Below are 17,441 nucleotides of genomic sequence, written 5' to 3'. Positions count from 1 at the left end.
GGGATGGATTGCACCTCAACAAGTCTGTCGATGACACTAAATGCGGGGAAAAGGTAACAATGATGGAAGGCAGGAAGAGGGTCCATAGTGACCTAGACAAATTGGAGAACTGGGCCAAAAGAAATCTGATGATTTCTAAGAGTTCTGCACTTAGGACAGAAGTATCCCATGCAGTGCTACAGGCTGGGAACTGACCTAATAAGAGGTTGCTCTGCAGAAAAGGACCTGAAGATTACAATGGACAAGAAGCTGGATATATCAGTCAAGAGTGTGCCCTTGTCGCCATGAAAGCTAATGGCATATTGGGCTGCATTAGTAGGGGCACTGCCAGCAGATCGAGGGCAGTGATTATTCCCCTCTACTGGGCACCAGTGAGGCCGCATCTGGAGTACTGCGTCCAATTTTGGGCCCCCCGGTATAGAAAGAATGTGGACAAATTGGAGAGTCCAGCAGAGGGCAACAAAAATTATAAGGGACCTGGGGCACATGACTTATGAGGAGAGGCTGAGGGAAGTGGGCTTATCTACTCTGCAAAAGAATAAGTGGGGAATTTGATAACAGCCTGCAACTACCTGTTGAGAGATTCCAAGGAGAGGATGGAGTTAGGATATTCTCAGTGGTGAGAGAACAAGAAATAATGGTCTTAAGTTGCCTTGGGGGAAGGGGGTGTCCAGTCTAGATATTAGAAAAAACTATTTCAGTAGGAGGGTGGGGAAGCACTGGAATGGGTCTCCATCCTTAGAGGTTTTTATGGCCAGGCTTGACAAAGCCCTAGCTGGAATGATTTAGTTAGGGTTGGTCCTACTTTGAGAAGGGTTGGACTAGATGTCTTTCTAAGGTCTCTTCTAACCCCCTTACATGATTCTATGAAAACATATTATACTCAAATTTCTTTTAATAACAGTGCAATGCAGTTTAATGTGACGTGATTAAAATAAACATAACACAACTAACCTCCAACGTTAACATTTTCAACTAGGAACTTGCTTTCATCTGCCCTCTTTCCTGTCCTTGCACAACGCAAGAGCCAAGCCATAGTGACTGCAGGTAAACCCCATTTCTTTGCTGCTTCATACTTGGAACCATCTGGTTCTTTCACCACTAGGTGGGTGCTGGCAAACATGCCTTTCCTTGGATTGGCTCTTCGCACAAAGAATTCCTGGACTCTGGGGAAAAAAAATGTATGTAAATAATCATGCAAAAACACAGTAATTGTTTAGACTGCTCCTATTAGCACCACAGAGCCAACAGAAGTATGGAAAAGTGTGCTGGATTCTAATTCTGCTTGGATATCACAAACACAACTATCAACTAACTTCCAAAAGCAGAGCTGCATTCTTCCCTCACTTATACTTGTGTAAGTCCATTAAAGACTGTGGTTCAGACCTATAGCTAGAATGGGAAAAAGTTGGCTACAGATTTTTTAAACCGATAACAATACCAAAAACTAAAGATAAATTTCTAGATCTCAGGCTGAATTTATATGGCCAGCAACTAGGAGGAAAGAGATTTTATTTGTACAAAGATCAAACTATGAAAATCACTGGGCAAGTAAGTATGGACAACCACAAATGTCCTTTACCCCACCCTCCACACATTTTAAAGAGTCATTTTCAGTACAGATATTCATTAAATGTTATATGCCAATATTTAAAAACTTAAAAGAGACTGTCCCTAGAAAGCATAATGACAAAAGGAAGTGAGGGAATACAGAACCAAACAGCAGATCATGTTTCAGCATTAGTTATCAAATAAATACAATTCAAAAGAAAGCTAGAACAAAACTTAACTGAGAGGGTTTTTGCCATTCTTCCCTCTAAATGTGACTAAACACTTGGAAAAAATGTAGATGCTGGAAAATGAATGCAAGTGGCAATAAGCTCCATACCTTGCTCCAAGAAGACCCGCCAAGAACACCAGGGAGTCTCTCTCTGCACCAGTAAACTGGCTGAAAGACAGTACACAGTCTTCCAGAGGAGTGCTTCCTTCCATTACTGATACTGGTGTGAAAAGTGGATTGGACTGAGGGTTTAAAAGGAGCTGCTGTTCTACACACGTAATCTTGAAATAAATGAAAATGGGAAGCAATCCAAGAAGAAATTAACATAAAGAAACATTATTTCAGTTATTGTACTACAGCATTAAGGGGGTCAAAAGAAAGACATTCTGTATCTTTGTGCCTCCACTACAAAGTAGAACATGTATTATTCTACATGTGATCAGATAAATTTTTAGAAGAACCAGAACAGTTCAGTCAAATTCACATTAACATTCAAGCCCTCTAAACTATTATTTTTCCAACAAAGAATGCTGCTTTAAAACAGTTTAAAGCCCAATATAAGGGTTAGCATGGGTTTTAATTCACAATTATCAAATATTGAAAAATATCATCTGGCAAATACCAGGTGACAAGAATTACCTAGGTCAACATATTTAAAATTTTTGATCACCAGAGCTATAACATCAAGCTGCCATTGCATCACTCAGCACAGCTACACTGATTATTACAAAGTTATGGTGAAGTGTGGGTCAAGAGGAAAAAATAAAAGCTTACTAAGCAGCCATTAAAACACAGATGTCATTCATAAAGTTAACTGCACCCAGCTCCCTTCACAAACCTATTATTCAAACAGCTAGAGCAAAGTTTTGTGTACAAAATCTTTGTGCTACTTAGAATCTGATTTAATAAAGCAGGAAGAAATAAACAAAACAGGTAAAAGAGGTGCATTAATGTACTCTCCAATTTGGTGTACAATGTTCTAATGCAGGACTGGGTAAAATATGGGCCAGATGCAGCCTGCTGAGCCTCTGGATTTGGCCCACAGACACAGTGGGGAGCCTGAGGCAGGTTCCATGCCTGCCACAACCCCCATGCACTGTGGGCCCGTCTGTCTTTGAGCAGTTGTGAGCAAGAGGAAAGGGGAGCGAAGGTTCATGTGCTGCCCCCACTCCTAGCACAATCCCAATGACTGGTTTCTGGCCAGTGCAAGCTTCCTGTCTGAAGCATTCCTTCCCCTCCCCAGACTCATAGCTATTCAGATTGCATACAGACATGGGGTTCTGCCTAAGAAACTTGCTGGGCTTGCTGGCTGGTAGTCACCCAGGTTAAGTCTCCCAGCTGCAGCCTGCCTCTGGCATGCCAGGCCTTCCCTCCCCGCACCTCTTTGTGGCTCCCACATCCCCAATAACCCAAATCCGTTGGCTCTTCCTCCTGCACCCATAATCCCTCCCAGACTCTGCATCTCAATTCCCTGCCCTAGTTCACAACCCAAACCCCACCATAGTTCTTTGCCCTAGGTCACAACTGCCCCCAGCAGCCAAACTCCCTCCCAGACCCCACCTCAACCCTCCCAATACCTTACCCTAAGCTCCTTTCTGCATCCCAATGTCCATCCCAGTCCCTGTACCTCCTCCATTAACATCATGGAACAGTGTCACCGTTGGCCACTTTCCACATTCTTAGCATGGCTTCCCCATCAAAAATTATTGCCCAGGCCTGTTCTAATGCAAATATAAACATAAGCTGTCAGTTTCTATATTCCTAACACTAACATTTATTTGCTCATAGCAGTATCTCCTTACCAGCCACGTGTTTGTAACAACACCTCCTACAATTGATTCCACCTTGCATCCCAGTAAAGGAACCACTGCATAGTCTGCAATTGCTCTGTTTTGAGGGGGTAGAACTTTACCAGCATTCTCCTTTATAATTTCTATAATGCAGGACATATCCTCTTCACCAAAACCAATGAGAAGGAAACTCTTTTTGCTGAATAAGCCTTCTTCTATCACTGCAGAAGTCTGTGTCAGTAAACTAGGACAGACAGAGGATTGCTTCTCTTCTTGAACAGCAACATGAGTAGCATCACTGAAGTTACCAGCTTTTAGCTTTTCAACTTCAACTGAAAAACAAAAAATAATCACTTGATGAAAATTTCACAGATAGCTCAAAACAATCTGAGGATGACATAAGGGAAAAAATGAGTTTCAACCATCTTGTAAATTGTTTGTTTATTGATGACAACAGAATACCGGAACCTGAAATTTTAAATTACACTTACAAACTGCTCAATATGAGGTTTGTTTACATCTAATTTGTACTGTTTCTTAAATACAGTAACAATATTGACATACAAAGCATATCAAGGTTTTAAAAATATACATGCTATGGAGTATAAATTGTAATTCCTTTATATATAATTAATATCAGTAGCTACATTTTCTATGTCCATGTTAGTAGAATTAGCACAAGTTTTTCATAAGAACTGTACAGAAATTTTGTGTGTGTTAAGTGCTTGAACCAGAACTTACTTAGTGTGGAATCATTATTTACATATTGAGCTAACAAGTCCTCTTCAATGGTTTTCTGGTGCTGTACAAGGTTCACACCTTTTTTCTTTGAGAAACTATTACTTTTGGGAACAGTCTGCTTAATTTCAGGTTGCTCCAAAACTGGATTTTCTATTGGCTGATAGTTCAGAGGGATATACTGGTCCACAGGAAGTAGGTAACCCTTACCAAAGCACTCCAGCAACCATTTTGCTGTCACTGCATGAGGCCTATAAAATAAAATTATTTTTATATTACACATGCACCTGTGCAAACAAACAAACAGAAGCAAGATATGTTAAAAATGACTGGGGAACCTGCACTTTTTCAATTCTGAGACGCTGCTCATTCTACTAGTTCACTTTGTGTTTCTGTAAGAACTTTGTAACACTTATTTTACTCCAGGTACTGAGCTGCCCCCATACTGCAACCTTTAGCATTTTTTGAACATTTAAAAGCTTGAGAATATGACTTTTACACCTATTTTCAATAAAAAATACAACCAAGAAAAACGTAATTTATCACAGATATGGAAGGTTTCTAGAATCTTCATATTAGCATCTCCAGCTAATATTTTCCTGTTGAAAAGGAGGAGATATGCTACCTAAAAACACTGTTCCCAGGGGTATAACTTCAAGGACTTTACAATTCTTATCTCTGCAGTAGACACAGATATTTAGCAAAAGAAAAAAAAAAGTTTAATCAATTCATATTTACAAGAGAAAACATGATTATAGAAGTGCCTTTTAAACAACTTAGAACCTGTGACTCGTCTTCTTCAAAAACTGCTTCAGTTCATCGTTATAGTCACCCACAATAACATGGGTGACATCTTCATTGAGCTGATCAAATCGAACACCACCACCACAGTTAATAAGTCGTCTCATTTTGTCTAACTTCCTGCCACTGAATCCAGAGAGATAAATCTGCAAGGAGAAAGAACTGAATATGTAAGATACTTTTGGCTGAAATATTATATTTTGATACCATTCATTATCCCTCAAAAGAACATAGAAACACAGGCTTTAGCTTATTAAAAGCTACAATAATCAAATAAAATTGTTTCATCCTTAACGTTCATTCTTATCACTTTGTCTTGTGCAACTCAACTTCCCATTAACAGAAGGAAATACAGGTTGAAGCTCTCTAATCCAGAACTCTCTCATGCAGCAACATCCACAGTCTGGCATGATTTTAAATAGCCTGATGACCACTTATCATTGGTGTGGCCAAGTTTCCTCTGGTCACATAAAGTCTGTTTAGAGCCACCAATCCCAGTTCTCACTTGTTCTCTGCCGTTATTTAGCTGTACTTTACCCCTAAATGTCTAAGAGCCCAGTAAGAACTGTTGTTAATATGCTACACTGGGGTGGGAAAATTTTTAGGTTGCGCCCCCCAACCCGGCCCTGCAATTAGAAGGGAAACTGGGGGAGTCCCCAATCACATTATGCCCCCCTTACAAAATGTCACGCCTCCAACTTCATGCATCCCTGGGCGAAGGGACAATGCACGCAATGGGAGAAAGGATACTCACCATACAGATGGAGGCAAAGCCCTACCACCTTCCCTAGCCAGCTACTACAACAAAAAATTCACTCTTTTTAAAGAGGCCCCCACATCACCAACAGTACCAGGTAGTTTTTTGTTGTTTTCCCAAGAGCCCCACACTTGCTCCAGCTCAGGGCAAAAAACCAACACAAAAAACAACTCTCTTGTTTAAAGAACCCATTCACCCACCCTCTTCCAGCCCTTCTCAGCAGCTCTTTGAAGGCAACAAAAGAGCAACATAATTGCACTAAAAAAAAAAAAAAAAGCCTAGAGTCACTGGGGAAACTGAACCTCAGATAACTCTGGAAAACCTGACTCCCAGCGGACAAGGTGATGTGGCTGGGAGACCCAGAGTGGAAACGATTCCAGTGCTCACAAAAGAGGGCGAATACATAAGGGGGCAGGAGGGCTGGCAACCCTGGTCGGCTGTGCCTGGAGAAGCACTGAGGAATCAGCAGAGGGTGGGCGGGGGACAGTGACCAATTATTCTGCCCCTCTGCAGCTGACTGGAGACAAGCTGCAGGAGAGGGGAAGAAAATGAAGCTGGCTTTCTGCAGGCATTGACCAGGGAAGCACAGAGCGAGCGCTCCACAGGGCAGATGACTGAGGGAGGCGAAGGGGAGACCCCATGGGGCGGGGGAAGCCAATTGCTGTGCTTCCCTTTTGACATTTCAAGCCTCCCCCCGAGGGGCACCCCCCCCAGTTTGTACCCCCCTATACTAGATAATATTGACGTCCAATGGTCCAACAACTTTTCTCTTCTGGCAATGGTCAGGTCCCATGGGTTCTGGACAAGAGAGGTTCAACCTGTACCTATCAATTTCCATTAAGTAGGTTGCCAATACAGCTTCAAATTTGAGATGGATAAGATGTGCAGACACTATTTCCAATAACCCAAATATATTATGAACATTATAATTTGGTTTATCTTGAAACAGATTATGTCTTTGTTCTGGGAGCAGGAATAACATTTTACTGAAGCAATAATTACAAGAGATCCAGGCAAGCTGCATCCAAAGCGTAACTGGTCATTTGTTAAACTTACTCGACAACCATCTAGTAAATCATCAGGGGCTTGAAAAGAACTGATGTCCAAATTTTCCAGATCATCAGGAGGAGGATCCAGCCTGCTGTTCATAGCAGAACTGCATGCAGTTTCATTAATGGGGTTCAAACTGATATTAGAAATGTGGCTGACATCTGAAAGGGTACGACCTTTAAAGTTAAAAATAAAAAACTAAGAAAGTAAGTTAGTCTTTCCTATGCTTAACCAAACAGAGAATGTATGATTGTCAAATATGATTTTGTGATGCTAGTGAGAAGAACAAAACCTGAGAACCATAATAATGAAGAGTCTAACCTCTGTCAAAAAGTTTTAATTACACCAAAAGTGAGATGATATACTGAATGTCAAGTGTTTACGCAGAACTTTTTCCTCTGTCTCCTGCAGAACTGTTGGCCTAAAAACTTGAGAGGCCCGTTTCTGAAAACTTATTCTGCTCAATAAGCTTTGTGGCCATCTACTAAATTCGACGTATTTTCACGTGATACGCGCATGCACCACTTTTGATTGTTTCCCTCCAATAGTTCCTAAGCAGACAAAAAAGGCCAAACACACACACACACACACACACACACACACACACACACACCCCCTCCCACCCACCCACCCAAATCTGGAGTCCTGAATTTGCAAACACAAATATGCTTAACTTCAAAAATGAGTAAATCCACATACTTAAAGTTAAGTGTGTGTTTGAAAGATCAGGGCCTATTATCAGAATTTTTATGCAACTGTCAGTTGGTAGCAGTCCACTCAAGTGAATAATTTCTTTTCTCAACTGAAATTTCTTCAAATCACTCATTGTACTGAGATGTCATACTTACTGTCAGGTTTGGTGGCTTGGCTAGTAGGAGTTGATGTACTGGGTGTGGTATTTTGCTTTTGTACAGACTCTGTCTTATATATTGCCTCATCCTGGCAGAAACCATTCTCTATACTATCAAAAAACCACTGGATGGACACACACTGCACGTTCCATTTTTTGGCACATTCATATTTCTGGCCTTTATATAAAGACAAATCACAAAAGGTTAAAGCTGCAGAAAGTGACAACTCTGAAAGGATGACTACACATTTGAAAGCTGAGAAAATTAAAACAAGAAATACATTTGGGAACGGTATCAATACATACTTTCAAATACCATGTTGCTTTTCCTCTATTACCAAGTGGTAGTTTACATTAAATTCAGTAAAGCTGTTTCAAAGTAATTTTGGTTCCTTTGACAGAACTAATGCCCATGATATAAAAGGCTACTGGTTCATTTTATATTACACCTTTCACAATCAAGCTTTAAAATTTGCTTCAAAAACAGTATTAGATCTTGGGGTGTCAAGAAGAAAAGAGAAATCACACAAAACGCTTGCCTGGGAAATGTAGGAAAGAATTTTAAAATTATGTCACGTATAATTATGTCACACAGGACCTCTATGGTGGCATTCTCAGAAATGCTTCCAGTTCAACACGCAGGGCCAGGTAGACAGGCAGAGCTTCAGAGGTTCAATGCGTGGATGAGACGATGGTGTAGGGAGGAAGGGCTTAGATTTATTAGGAACTGGGGACACTCTTGGGGTAGGAGGAGCCTATACAGGAACGATGGGCTCCACCTAAAACAAGGTGGATCCAGACTGCTGGCATTAAACATTAAAAAGGTCGTAGAGCAGTTTTTAAACTAAGAGATGGGGGAAAGCCAATTGGTGCAGGGGAGCACGTGGATTGGATGGAGACTTCTCTTAGACGAGACTCCATTGATAGAGATTTCCTAGAACTCAGTCAGAAAGAGAAGATGGGAGATGGTAAAGCATGGGCCAGATCAGATGAGAAACAGTCACATAAAAAAAAAATCCAATGCATCAGTGAAGGGCAGACATATAGACAGTGGTAGTTTTTTAAAGTGCTTTCACACAAATGCTAGAAGTCTGTCTAATAAGATGGGTGAACTGGAGTACCTCATATCAAAGGAGGAGATTGACATAATAGGCGTCACAGAAACCTGGTGGAATGAGGACAATCAGTGGGACACAATCATACCGGGATATAAAATATATCTGAAAAACAGAACGGGTCGTGCAGGTGGTGGAGTGGTACTATATGTAAAAGATAATATAGAGTCAAATGAAGTAAAAATCCTAAATGAATCAAATTGTTCCACAGAATCATTATGGATAGCAATTCCTTCCTCTAATAGGACTATGGCACTAGGAATATATTATCAACCACCTAACCAGGACAGTGAAAGTGATGCTGAGATGTTAAGGGAGATTAGAGAGGCTATCAAAATAAAAAATTCAGTAATAATAGGGGATTTCAATTATCCCCATATTGACTGGGTACATGTCTCCTGAGGATGGGATTCAGAGATAAAATTTCTCAATGCCTTAAATGACTGCTTCTTGGAGCAGCTGGTACAGGAACCCACAAGGGGAGAGTCAATTCTCCATCTAGTACTGACTGGAACGCAGGATCTGGTCCAAGAAGTAACTATTACAGGACTGCTTGGAAATAGTGACCATAATATAACAATGTTTAATATTCCTGTGTTGGGAAGAACACCTCAGCAGTCCAACACTCTGGCATTTAAATTTCAAAAAGTGGAATTATACAAAAATGAAGAGGTTAGTTAAACAGAAATTAAAAGGTAGAGTAACTAAAGTAAAATCCCTGCAGGCTGCATGGAAACTTTTCAAGGACACCATATTAGAGGCCCAACTTAAATGTATACCCCAAATTAAGAAACACAGTAAGAGACCTAAAAAAGAGCCACTGTGGCTTAACAACCATGTAAAAGCAGCAGTGAGAGATAAAAAGGCATCCTTTAAAAAGTGGGAGTCAAATCCTAATGAGGAAAATAGAAAGGAACATAAACACTGCCAAATTAAGTGTAAAAATGTAATAAGAAAAGCCAAAAAAGATTTTGAGGAACAGTTAGCCATAAACTCAAAAAACAATAGTAAAATGTTTTTTTAAGTACATTAGAAGCAGGAAGCCCACTAAAAATGCAGTGGACCCCTGGACGATAGAGACATAAAAGGAGCAATCAAGGAAGATAATGCCACTGCATAAAAACTAAATGATTTCTTAGCTTCAGTCTTCACGGCTGAGGATATTACAGAGGTTCCCAAATCTGAGCCGTCCTTTGTAGGTGACAAATCTGAGGAACTGTCCCAGATTGAAGTGTCAGTAGAAGAGGTTTTGGAACTAATTGATAAGCTAAACAGTTACAAGTCTCCAGGACCAGATGGCATTCACCCAAGGGTTCTGAAAGAACTCAAATGTGAAATTGCAGAGCTATTAATGGTGGTTTGTAACCTATCCTTTAAATCAGCTTCGGTACCCAATGACTGGAAGACAGCTAATATAAACGTCAATATTTAAAAAGGCCTCTAGAGGAGACCCTGGCAATTACAGACCGGTAAGTCTAACGTCAGTACTGGGCAAATTAGTAGAAACAATAGTAAAGAATAAAATTGTCAGACATGTAGAAGAACATGATTTGTTGGGCAAAAGTCAGCATGGTTTCTGTAGAGGGAAGTCATGTCTTACTAGTCTATTAGAGTTCTTTGAAGGGGTTAACAAACATGAAGACAGGGGGGATCCAGTGGACATACTATACTTAGATTTCCACAAAGCCTTTGACAAGGTCCCTCACCAAAGGTTCTTATGTAAATTAGGTGGGCATGGGATAGGAGGAAAGATCCTTTCATGGATTGGAAACTGGTTAAAAGACAGGAAACAAAGGGTTGGAATAAATAGTAAATTTTCACAATGGAGGGGGGTAACTAGTGGTGTTCCCCAAGGGTCAGTCCTGGGACCAATCCTGTTCAACTTGTTCATCAATGATCGAGAGAAAGGGGTAAGCAGTGAGGTGGCAAAGTTTGCAGATGATACCAAGCTGTTCAGGATAGTCAAAACCAAAGTAGATTGTGAAGAACTTCAAAAAGATCTCAGCAAACTGAGTGACTGGGCAGCAAAATGGCAAATGAAATTTAATGTGGGTAAGTGTAAGGTAATGCACATTGGGAAAAATAACCCCAATTACACATACAATGTGATGGGGGCAAATTTAGATACAACAGATCAGGCAAGGGATCTTGGAATTATAGTGGATAGTTCTCTGAAAACATCCAGGCAGTGTGTAGCGGCAGTCAGTAAAGCAAATAGGATGATGTTAGGAATAATTAAAAAAGGGATAGAAAATAAGACGAAAAATATCATACTTCCCCTATATAAAACTATGGTACGCCCACATCTTGAGTACTGTGCGCAGATGTGGTCTCCTCACCTCAAAAAAGGTACACTGGCGTTAGAAAAAGTTCAGAAAAGGGCAACTAAAATGATTAAGGGTTTGGAAAGGGTCCCATTTGAGGAGAGGCTAGAGAGACTGGGACTTTTCAGTCTGGAAAAGAGGTGATTGAGGGGCGATATGATAGAGGTATATAAAATCATGAATGGTGTGGAGAAAGTGAATACAGAAAAGTTATTTACTTGTTCCCATAATATAAGAACTAGAGGACACCAAATGAAATTAATGGGTAGTAGGTTCAAAACTAATAAAAGAAGATTTTTCTTCACACAGCACACAGTCAACCTGTGGAACTCCTTGCCAGAGAAGGCTGTGAAGGCCAGTACTCTAACAGAGTTTAAAATAGAGCTTGATAAATTTTTGGAGGTTAGGTCCATAAATGGCTATTAGCCAAGGGTAAAGTATTGTGTGCCCCTAGCCTTTAGTCAAAGGCTGGAGATAGATGGCAGCAGACAAATCGCTTGATCATTGTCTTCGGTTCACCTCCTCTGGGGCACCTGGCACTGGCCACTGTCAGCAGACAGGATACTGGGCTGGATGGACCTTTGGTCTGACCCAGTATGGCTGTTCTTATGTCTCACACACAGTGACAGAGAGATAGCTGCGTCAGCCTGTATTCTATACAAACAAAAAAGCAGTCATGTAGCACTTTAAAGACTAACAAAATAATTTATTAGGTGATGAGACTTTCATGGGACAGACCCACTTCTTCAGGAAGAAGAAGTGGGTCTGTCCCATGAAAGCTCCTCACCTAATAAATTATTTTGTTAGTCTTTAAAGTGCTACATGACTGCTTTTTTCTTCTGATGTCTCTCACAAAATTACAAAGTAGTGCTTAAAGGATATTTTAGAAAGACCAATCAGAAATTTTAAATGAGAAAATTTTATCTTCAGGTTTGTTTAATAATCAAATTAATATCACAATTAAAATTTTAAGTCTCCTAATTTCACCAAAATTTAGTTTAGATTCTATTTTTTCTTTTCTACAGGTCTCTCCCCTCTCCCCTACCCAACCTCGACAGCGTGTGGGTCTCTGCTTTTACATCACTCTATGCTAGTTTTCACCTTCCCCCAAGAACACTCCACATCCCACTTATAATATTTATTCTAAAAGCACTACAAAACAGTTACAAACCAAGGTCCTGATTCTGCAAAGTTATGTGAATGCTTAGCATTACGCATGAGTTGCCCCACCAAACTTGAGTTGACTGTATATCTATGTTACAGTTCTACCTTTGGGCTCTTGAACAATGAGGTGAGTGCATTCATTCATCTTGAGCTGCCCTGTATATTGACCACCATGCTCAATAGTGAGACGCTGGACCTCCTTTCTGTCCGCTGTGCTTAAGCCAGTCACACAGATTGTACAGCCACGAAACAAAGGACATATGAAGTCTTTCATGTTTATATCTGTGTATCTAATCATACTGCGGGGGAAAAAAAATTAAAATAAGATCTTTTTCCAACACAACTCCAATTAAATAAATGTGGTCTAGAACCAGCACACAATTTAGTATTTCCTAATACAAGAAGTGGTTCTTTTACCTTTTTTGTGATGTCTCCCACAATGTTTTTACCCACATGGGAAGCAAAATGGGTTTCTTCAGAGTAGCAGCCACTAAATATTTCTTGCTGCCAACCTCTCCAGCTATAAGATGAGTTACTGATGCATTGAGATCTCTGTACACGCGGCCACCCATCATCTGTACATACTTATGAACTTCTTCCTAAAGAGAAAAAAGACAAATGAAGATAAAGTAGGCAATCAACAAACCATATTGTTTTTACTACCCAGGAACACACATCACATCATACTACTACACAGAAATCAGTTACTTAAAAAAAAAATGCTATAAACTTCTACGAAGAGTACATTTATAAATCACCTTTAAAGGACTAACACATAGCAACACATCAGATATCTGAGACATCTTAGCCGTAGACAACTAGCCAGACAATCCACCCAGACCTCAAGTCAGTTCATGACTGCAGCAAATTATAAATTATTTCATAGCTTCCTATGCTCCCCCTAAACAACAAACGTAGTATTTTTTCTACATTCTACTTTTACAACACAGATCTGAAGTTTCCACTGATCTCTTCAATGTAAATTTTAAAGACAGTCAACTGAGAAAAAGATACATGCATCTAAACACCCCAACTAAAACTGCAGATATTTTTCTAACCCAAAAGATTAGAATGGGAATGCTGACTCATTCAAAAGGGACAAAAATGATTCAGACGGAAGAAATAAACAATTATTCTTTCATTATATATTGTACTATATTACCCTAGTTTCTTTTTCAAGACTAGTACAGGATATAGTTATATCAGCCATAGCCATATTATGAACAGGGTATTCGGCTCTTGGGACACATCGCTGGTGCTGCATACAGAATATAACTACCTGGGGCCCAATGATTCTGCAGCCAAGCTGTAACAAAAAGAAAATAAAAATAAAACAGAGGATTAATATGGGTCGTATTTTTCTCACAAAAAGCGAACCTGTCAAAAGGCATATCCTGGGGGAGATCCTGCATCCCTTTCCAGCAACACAAAGCAGTTGACACCTATCAACTGTTTGACTGGGAGTCTTCAAACACAAGAGCTGGCTCCAGCATAGATAACAGAGACAATGTCTGGCACACCATTCAGCTTTGACTACTCTATCCTTTGGTATTGCAACATATCAGAGAACACTACAATCATGCCATTTTTCTAGGCTGCTCTATAATTGGGAGAAACAAAAAAGGTGATATAAAGCCACCTTTGCTGACACTCATAGTTCCTGCAGTAGCAGAGGCAAGTGAGACCAAAAGAATAAATCCCTTGTCTTACCTTCCCGTTTATTCTGTTCCTACCCTTTGCAATGTTTCAACTGAAACTCTGTTTAATAGCATATAATGTCATCCAGTCACTATGTACACTATAATCCAGTATACAAAATTCAAAAGGAAAAAAACATTCCTTAGAAAGGAATAGGCCATTTGTATGTAATCTGGTAGGTAGCAAACCTTTCTGAGGTGACTAAAAACAGGACCACTAAAAGGGTCACAGATGTAAAGGGATTTGTCATTCTCCTTTATACTGAGTGCTGGCGCTTCTTCAATGATCTGGAGATAGTCTTCTGACTGAAATTCTTTTATAGACTGCAAGAAACCATGAAATAACACATTTAAATTTCCTTGAACTTTAAACCCCCTTTCCTCTATTAAAACAATTATTTAAATGAATCCTATAACAACTGCAAAACACATTCAGTTGAAATTACTTACAGCAAAATTAAGGCATAAGAATAGATTTGTGGAGAAGCTGAACACATCAAAAATTATTTCAGTCCACTGCAATTTATAAACGTTCACCTATAGGACATGATCTTGTAAGGTGCTGAGAGCCTTGTAACTCCCACTGACATCTCAGGGGACAAATGGCTTGACACTCTCCTCAATTAAGCTATAATATTATGGCTCAGGGCCCTGAACCCTCAAGATTACAGCTAACTCTGCTCTGTGAGCAGTTGACTGCCCTCTACAATCAATTTTCCCTGTAAACTGAGAGCTTGGATAGCCACTCAGGAGAGATTCAAATTAGTAGATTGACCACAGTGGGCAGCATGCATTTCTACTGGTGGTACATATCTGCACACACCTTGGTGCATGTAACAAAAATTTTGGCAAATGGGTGGAAAAAAAGAGAACATGTTATCAAAGCACAGCACTGAACCCTTTCAATAAGTTAACTCAAATTTTATGGCAAAATTTGCTCCTTGGGGAGGTCAAGGTTCTTAATTAAGTTACTCAAAGTATTTCAAAGCACACCTCAAAGTAGTAAGCACTATGCTAGGCAGTGACTATTTGCAGTATTGGGACCAAAGTTTTGAGTGCTTCCATCACCCTTCCAGAGGCACCAAGCTCTTTATAGAACTGATTTGAAAATAATGATTTCACCACGTGAGTTCTCCACTGTATTAAGAAATGGAATTAACCAACTGTAATTAAAAAATATTATATATATCTGTATTGGACAAATGTTGATCTCTGCTGTTAAAAAGTTTAAACAATGCAAGCCTATTGTCTAATATTAAATACCTTCATCTTACAGAAACAATTCAATTAATTCACAGATATATGTATCAATAAGCTACAACAAAACATGGACATAATTACATGGAAAATTAAGTTCAGAAAAACTAGTAACAGTGGTACCAAAAGTGCTTACCTCAAGAGCTTTAAAAAAATATTCAGAGTTTCCAGAAGACTTTATAAATTTAACAAAAAATGGTTCGTTGTCACCTTTCATCCTTTAACTAATGGATGAAACAAAATAAGTTTTGAAGTTAAATACTATTTTTCAGAATACTATGTATTCAAGTCCTGTGTTAATAAGATGTAACTTATTTTTCCACACAAATTAGCTTTATCTGAATTTCTTCAACAAATGTCTCTACAAATTTGGAACAATTTATTCCCTAGAAATGTCAGTGCTTCTACTTTTGTCACATTGCAAACCAATAACTGAATGACCGGGGTTCTCAAACTTCTTTGCACCATGACCCCCATCTGACTACACCTCCCAACATGAGGCTGAAGCCTGAACCTGCACAAATTTCATCAGCAGTAAGGGGTGGCAGTGGGGGGCGGGGTGGTGAGTCAGTCGAACCCTGAGCCCCTCCACCCCATGTGCATGGGGATAGGGCTGAAACCCAACCAGGTAGGACACACAGAGACCTTGATTCTTTGGCTTCAGCCATGGGTGATGGGGACTGGGCTTTGGTGTCCACCTTCAGCAAGTTTAACACCAGCCCCAGCAACCCCAGTAAAACAGGGTCCCAAGAGTTTGTGAACCGCTGCTGTGGAAGACAGAGGCTCACCACAGTTCAGAGACCATCCTCTCTGACACAGGGCAGGAGCAAGAATGGGCATCAGGTAACCTCTGGACTTACTCCTCTCACCCTTTACTGCCTGGGAAGTTCCCTAGGCCTAGGAGGGCACAACCTAGGTAGACCTCAGCACCACATTTTGCACATCGGTGTCACCCCATCAGCCTACAACTGTGGCCAACGTGACACCCCCCGGCACACGCAGCCCGTGCGTACCTGCTGTGCAGCTGCAGCACACAATGGTAAACACGGAGACTCACTGCGCCACTGAACTCTGCCGAGCCCCGGGCAGGGACAGCACAACCCCGGCGGCCCTGGGTCTCCTTTCCCAGGGGAGCTCCCTCGCACTACTACACTCTTCCCCCCGCCCCCGGGCTGTGGAATCGGGTGCTGGGAGCCGAACGTCTCACGGGAGCGTCGGTCAACACAGCACAGCGTTAACCCATCGCTCTAACCCCACCACAGCCCCAGGGCCTCGGGTCCCTCAGCGGCGGGGGGCGGACACGCGCCCCATGGCTGCTCTCCCAGCGGGCTCCCGGCCCGAGCGGACCCAGCCCCTCCGCCGGGCTCTGAACGCGCCGGGGAGAGGGAGGGACCAAGCGGGACCTCTCCGACGCGGGCGCCTCTCCCCGCGCGAGCCGCACACGTCACCGTCACAAGAGCCCCGCGCGGGAGGAAGAGGGGCTCGCGCGTGCAGCGGCCGCTCGCGCCACGGCAGTAGTCCCCCGCTGACACTTCACACTGGGCGCGCTTCGCGAGTGGAGCCCAACGCGCCTGCGCGAGAGCGCCGGGCCGCGCGCTATTGCTTTGTCTGCGCCTGCGCGTCCGCGGCGACCCAGAAGGGCTTGTGGCGGCTTCCGGTCAGTTGAGCGAAGTCGAGCCGGGTGTTGCGGATGGGCGCGTCTCCAGGTGCGGCGCTTCCTGGGCGCGTAGAGCGGCGTTTCCGCCTGCCGCCGCCCCCAGGTGCTGGGCGCGTACCTGCTAGACACGCTTCTGAGCTCGGCTGCTGCCTGGCCGTGGGCACCTTCCCCTCCAACTCCCTCCTCCGTGGAGCTTGCAGGGCATCCGCGTCAACCCGCCCAACCAAGGAGGGTTCCGGGGCGTCCCGCCCGCACGGCCCTTAGCTGATTTCTTCACCAGCGCTATTCTGCCCGTTGTGGCGTCAGCATCGTGGGCTGAGGCATGGAGCCCTGAGGTCCTGGGTACCCCTTGTGCTCTGCTGGTGCCAGGTCCCCGAGGACACAAGCGCTGCCCCGCATAGGGAAGGGCTCCGGGCACTGCCAGCAGACGAGGCCTCCTGAGAAGGTTACGGCCCCTTTTC

At 42.0% G+C, this 17,441-nt stretch overlaps 1 protein-coding gene across 5 annotated transcripts in view; it reads right to left on the bottom strand.

The window, feature by feature from the left end:
• TOPBP1 (DNA topoisomerase II binding protein 1) overlaps window positions 1-16,876 on the bottom strand; it is a 48,324-nt gene extending 31,448 nt beyond the window's left edge. For 3 of the 5 annotated variants that reach the window (XM_074988260.1, XM_074988263.1, XM_074988262.1), the window contains exons 1-13: window positions 16,772-16,876; window positions 15,460-15,547; window positions 14,256-14,390; window positions 13,532-13,675; window positions 12,787-12,968; window positions 12,475-12,668; window positions 7,765-7,944; window positions 6,923-7,092; window positions 5,092-5,255; window positions 4,312-4,559; window positions 3,583-3,902; window positions 1,889-2,061; window positions 955-1,166 (exon numbers count right to left, since the gene is read on the bottom strand). In XM_074988260.1, the coding sequence (XP_074844361.1) occupies window positions 955-1,166; window positions 1,889-2,061; window positions 3,583-3,902; window positions 4,312-4,559; window positions 5,092-5,255; window positions 6,923-7,092; window positions 7,765-7,944; window positions 12,475-12,668; window positions 12,787-12,968; window positions 13,532-13,675; window positions 14,256-14,390; window positions 15,460-15,540 (2,203 nt within the window). In that variant the 5' untranslated portion in view covers window positions 15,541-15,547; window positions 16,772-16,876. Of the gene's footprint in view, window positions 1-954; window positions 1,167-1,888; window positions 2,062-3,582; window positions 3,903-4,311; window positions 4,560-5,091; window positions 5,256-6,922; window positions 7,093-7,764; window positions 7,945-12,474; window positions 12,669-12,786; window positions 12,969-13,531; window positions 13,676-14,255; window positions 14,391-15,459; window positions 15,548-16,336; window positions 16,696-16,771 lie in introns of those variants that run through there. The other 2 variants (XM_074988261.1, XM_074988265.1) reach the window with 2 other exon arrangements.
• Between the last annotated feature and the right edge of the window lie 565 nt (window positions 16,877-17,441).

This window comes from Carettochelys insculpta, chromosome 2 (genome assembly GCF_033958435.1).
Source record: "Carettochelys insculpta isolate YL-2023 chromosome 2, ASM3395843v1, whole genome shotgun sequence".
In the NCBI taxonomy this organism is placed as follows: domain Eukaryota; kingdom Metazoa; phylum Chordata; order Testudines; family Carettochelyidae; genus Carettochelys; species Carettochelys insculpta.
The sequence above is the reverse complement of the archived record's forward strand: the minus strand, read 5'-3'. Positions and strand labels throughout refer to the sequence as shown.